Genomic DNA, 5,294 nt, shown 5'->3' with positions numbered 1-5,294 from the left:
TACGTCGTAAGGTCCAACTTTCTCATTCACATCACCAGTTCACAGGATTGTGATAATCCCTTGTACACATGTATCCAATGCTCTCCAAAGCTACAGGAGGTCGTGGTGTGTGTGTGTGTGTGTGTGTGTGTGTGTATCCCTCTCCAATTTCCCAAGCCACCAGCACCAGGTTATTCAATCATCACGTGACTCGGGAAGACCACTTTCTTTTAGTGCTAACTCTAGCCCGACTGGGGGAAGAAAGAAAGCACATTTAGTTTCTTCCCAAAATCACACAGCTCAACCTGGGAGCTAGCGATGCACTCAGGAGGATGTGAATCCATTTCATCCACAAAGCACTTATGTGCTAAGCTCCGTGGACAGCCAGAGCATCCCAAAGTTTATTCAAGCTCTCCCTATCTTGCACGCTTCCTCCTCGTCACGGAGACCCTATGCTGTTTTAAATCGAATCAAACAGAATTTTATTTGTCACATATATCGCATACAGTTGTAATAGACTAAGTGAAATGTTTTGGGATCTTGCTCCACGCTCAACAAGGCAGCAAATGGGGTCCAGGAATGGTGTTAGTGGATGTTGTCTTATGTGTGCCATTCTAGTGTTGTGTTGTTTTTGTTATTGTTGTTGTTGTTATCCATTTACCTGCCAATTAGCACAGGAGCCATACATACAGAATCAGGCCTAGAATCTAAATACTCACCATGAATGAGAGTAAATGGGACGGTGTTGAACGGTGAAAACATGGTGTCACAACGCTGTACAAGGGGGCTAAACCCTCTAGATAGGACTCAACACTAGAACTGGGGGGAAATAAATACTGATCCTAGATCTGTGCTTCAGGGCAAATCCTGCCAACGCAATGCATCGGTGAGACGTGAACCCCAGTGCAGCGTAAGCCACCGGTCTGAGTCTGGGCCGTAATCGAGCTGACAGACCAGTCATCATCCTTCAGAGAGAAATGGGGAACAAAAACTAAATAAATATTCTCAACTCAACTCTCGGGAGCAGCGGGAGTACATTTTTCTTGCTGACGTTTACGTTCTATTTCGGGACACGACAGAATTGAAAGTACACCGGGGGTGCTCCACCTACAGTGATGTTTCTAGTCAAGTCATTTTTCCTTGTCCACCGTCACCCAAGGCATTTCCTTATTAGGTTAGCCCGCCCCCCGCCCCAAGTTCCTACGCAGAATGACAACAAATGCATGGGGAGCTCTCTGCATGACCGAGATGGAATTGAATCAGACAACCCCTCAGCATCGCAAAATCAGACCTCGGTTTGAAGGCTCTGATGCTAAGCACGCATGTTGGATCAAAGACAAAAAATGAAAAAGGGTTTGACGTACGTGTGTGTGTGTGTGTGTGTGTGTGTGTTTCCCTGCTGAGGATGGGTGGGGAGGCAGTTCAATAGCAGCTCATTCAGGTGAAAGTCAGATGTATCCATAATCCAATCAGGTTTCGGATCATGACTGAACTGACAACTGACAAAGACATCTGTGTCACTGATGACACACGACATAACGAGGCAGGACTGGAGTGAGATGGTGCAATAGGAAGGCTCACTACTACCACACCCTGTCTGACTACCGTTACTCAAAGGTCACTCCGGCCGTGATGATGTTAGCAGTGTCCAAAAATATGAACGAGGCTCTCAGCTGATGGAAGAAGAGAATGAGTGAATGCGAGACAGAGAGAGAAAGAGTGCTAAACTTGGCCAGTTACTCGAGTATTTTAGGAGGACTGAAGTCGCACGTAAGGAAACACTTTTTCATATTCACCTTTTTTCCCCAGAGAGGGCCAGAGAAGTCGGGAGAAGTGCAAGCACGCGTTTTTGAAGTTCTTTCTTGGAAAGCTTAGCGCTCTCATTTCAGCAGGAGAGATAAATATCTCTTAACCTACTTTCCAGTGTAATATTAATGGTGTCATCAGGTCAGGGGAATGAGAAGACAGAATTGCTTTAAAAGGTTAATTACTCCAGCTTTAACGTATAAACCAAATTCATAACATCGCAGGCAAATGTGTATTAACTATCCGTGGGACAGAACTATGCTTACAATCTATACATACATATCCAGATTTTGTTTACTCACTGGCAATTAAACTGTGAGGTTGTCACAATATGGTGCTTAGCTATAAAGCCCGCATTACGCGGTTTGTGTGTGTGTGTGCGCTCCATTAATCCTCTCCCTTAGATAAGGATCTCAGGGTTCAGCGTGGTTATACAGCCCCCTCCAGTACGAGTGGTGATCCCGTTAGGCCAAAACAAAGCCTCTTTACTGCTAGTGATAGGGCAAATCTGCGCCCACTCTAGGAGAGAGAGGGGGGGGAAATCTCTCTCTGTCTGTCTCTCCCTCGCTCTCTCTCACTCTCTCTTTTTCCCTCATTTCCGGACTGGCCAACACAGCAGACGCTCAATAACTTTTTAGGGGCTGAGGGAGATTGATCCAAACACACACAAACACACAAACACACACACACACACACACACTGTTTGTATTAAGTGCATTAAAGCCTGTCTTTCAGCAGCACTCCTAGAAAGGAGCAGCTATGTGTAGCAGCTCCAGCCATTAAACATCCTCAATACGTAGCCAGGGCAGCAAACGGCCCACTTCACCTCCATTACAGCTACTTATGATAGCAGGGAAATTGTGTTTTTATCTCCTGATGGATCGGTTAACCTCCTGTGCAACTGAATAATGCAACGTAATGATACATTCAGTGCATCAGTCCTGCCCCTCCATTTCTCCAGAGATGGAAAAAGATGGGCTCTTATCACTGAAAATCACCTACACACCAGCAATTTAAAATTGGTTGAAACATGACTGGTGTAATGGTAGCCTGCAATGGCTTCACCAATTGCCATATCCATGGGGCAAACATCTGCTCTTGACAGAAACATGGGGTTATTACTGTAGGCTATGTTAAAGTAATAGTACACTATATAAGCTAGGCCTGCAGCAAGGGGCAGTGATTAGCCCTCATAAAAGGGCTGCCGTTGTTTACTTAAAAGGTCCCTCCCCCGAGTCACTCATCCTCTTGATCCCCCTTCCCCCAAAAATCACACACGCAAACATTGACTTCGATTTCCATTATAACCAAATGCCAATTAACACAACGACGCCAGACGAAGTACAAGTGTCTTTTAGCATGATAAAAGGTCACGTTTGTTTACATTCCTGGTGATTCAAAAACACGCTGCCCGTGACACGGGTAGTTGTGCTTTCGGGGTTCGTTATAACGTAACCGCTATGGAGCAGCATCATTAGGCAGGCCAAGAATGTAGCAACGTTCATCCCACCAACAATGGGGAGTTCACCTTTTGTTGTACTCTAACTACTGCTGTTGAGTTTATTTCACGGCGAAAGGTAACATTTTACCTCCATTGCGGAGTCTATCGTTCGTGAGCAGAAGCAAATAGATTTGGAACCTCTCCCCTGCGGGTCAAACCGTGAAACTCTCAAGCGGTCAGGCGACACTAGTGAAAAGATTTAAAGGGTTTGGTGATAATTAGCATAATATCTAATTCGAGTGTGATCCAGATTGCTTGAGTTGTGGATCTCGGGTGCGTGTCATGAAGGCCTAGAGTAGACAACATGGTAGGCTCGGCGAAAAACATCCCTATGAGATCAATGTAAAAGTCCTTTGTGTATGTTTTGGTTAAATATCATGACAGTGGGCGTATTGTTTTGATAAATCAACAACAGTAGCAGCATCAGCCCACTCCTCTCACCTGGCCAACCTCGGCGACAACTCCAGATCCGTCAATCCGAGGACGCTTGCACTCCGCCCCGGCCGATTCCACCAGAGCTGCCGATGCTTCGGGCTCCGGGTCTCCTCGCTTCATCCCTCGGACAACTGCAGGAGCTCCGCTCGAGTTGGGATGGACTCCAGCCATTGTGTCCAGCTCTCTATCCCGGTCCATTAGACCCCGGGATACAGGCAGCATGATTGATGCTACGTCGGTCGACATTAACATTTAAAAAGCGCCTTACGTTCCCCGTCTACTTCTAAATTGGGAATTCTCACCTATTCCTGGCCCCCTTTCTACCTTGGTCTCAGTAGGGATCTTTCCCTGAAGACAGGGCTATGCCAAAAATGCGGCTTGTTCGAAAACGATTGGAGTTATTCGGCAAAAAAAAAAGGCTGGGTTTATTCTCAATGTTTTCTATTATGCAACCGCTCTATGGAATTGAAATATGATATGTATAATTAGATCAACAAATTCTATACAAGTATCCAGCTACACTATGTAGGGCCTACTAATGTCCCTCATTCAATAGTCTATGTGTTTGCCTTACTGGAATTAAGATGGTTGTGTTCCGATTCTAAAATACCTATCATCAAATACCTGGGCAGCTAATTTTCACTAAGAATAACCTTATGTTTACTGCCCATGTACAACAATATTAAGCCTGAAGGCCTATAAGCGATTTAATAGATTCATAAAACAAAACTAATTAAACTACTAGATATAATCTGCCATGAACAATGTCCGTTCACTAATATCCCCTTATTGTTTGTGCCTGAGACAGAAATATTTTACGGTAAAACATCAACATCCTACCTCAACCTCAAGACAAAAACCACTAAACATGTCTTCCCTGTCGCCTTTTTTTCCAGTCTATATTAGCGAGACTTTTTACCATAGAGAAGGGGTTATTGAAAGTCAACCCACGAGAGATTTCTTCCCATGTTATTCCTCCTTTCTGCGTTAAGATCTCCCCCAAACAAAGACAACGGGCTGCGGTATTTCCTTCCCCCTCTTCCCTATTTTTTCTGTCCGTATCCCGGTGTATATTCTTGCGGCGTGTGCGCTATAGAAAGGAAATTGTCCTCCCTCCCCCCTCTTCGCGTGTAGTCATTCCCCTTCCCTCCCTCGTTCCCCTTCGTCGTGCGTCCTCCTCCTATCTTCCGTTCTCTCCCCCCTTTGAACACACATGCATACAAAGCTTGGCAGCCATGCAGCTATCAAATAACGCAGTGTGCCGCAGTGCTTGCACATTTCAATGGGGGCATGCGAGTGCCATATTAACACTTACGGCCATTTGAAGTTTGTACGGATCTTTAGCTCGACCAGAGACGCATAATTTTCCGTGCAGGCACTGAAAAAAGCCTTTCCGTAGGGCTTCACAATAGTGCTTGCAATGGTGCCTAAAAGAAACATTGCAATATGGTCACAATACCATATTGTCCTCTGATAAAAAACTAAATATATATATTAGTCATATGTTAACATTATTAAACGCAATACAGTAGTTATGCTAATACACATGCCAAGATTTTTGGACCCCTCAACT

At 45.0% G+C, this 5,294-nt stretch overlaps 1 protein-coding gene across 2 annotated transcripts in view; it reads right to left on the bottom strand.

The window, feature by feature from the left end:
- rbfox2 (RNA binding fox-1 homolog 2) overlaps positions 1–4,794 on the bottom strand; it is a 31,209-nt gene extending 26,415 nt beyond the window's left edge. For both annotated transcript variants that reach the window (XM_083694226.1, XM_083694227.1), the window contains exon 1: positions 3,728–4,794. In XM_083694226.1, the coding sequence (XP_083550352.1) occupies positions 3,728–3,973 (246 nt within the window). In that variant the 5' untranslated portion in view covers positions 3,974–4,794. The remainder of the gene's footprint in view (positions 1–3,727) is intronic.
- Positions 4,795–5,294: the final 500 nt, after the last annotated feature.

The sequence above is a fragment of the Argentina silus genome, assembly GCF_951799395.1.
Source record: "Argentina silus genome assembly, chromosome: 22".
In the NCBI taxonomy this organism is placed as follows: domain Eukaryota; kingdom Metazoa; phylum Chordata; class Actinopteri; order Argentiniformes; family Argentinidae; genus Argentina; species Argentina silus.
This window is presented reverse-complemented; position numbering and strand designations above follow the sequence as displayed.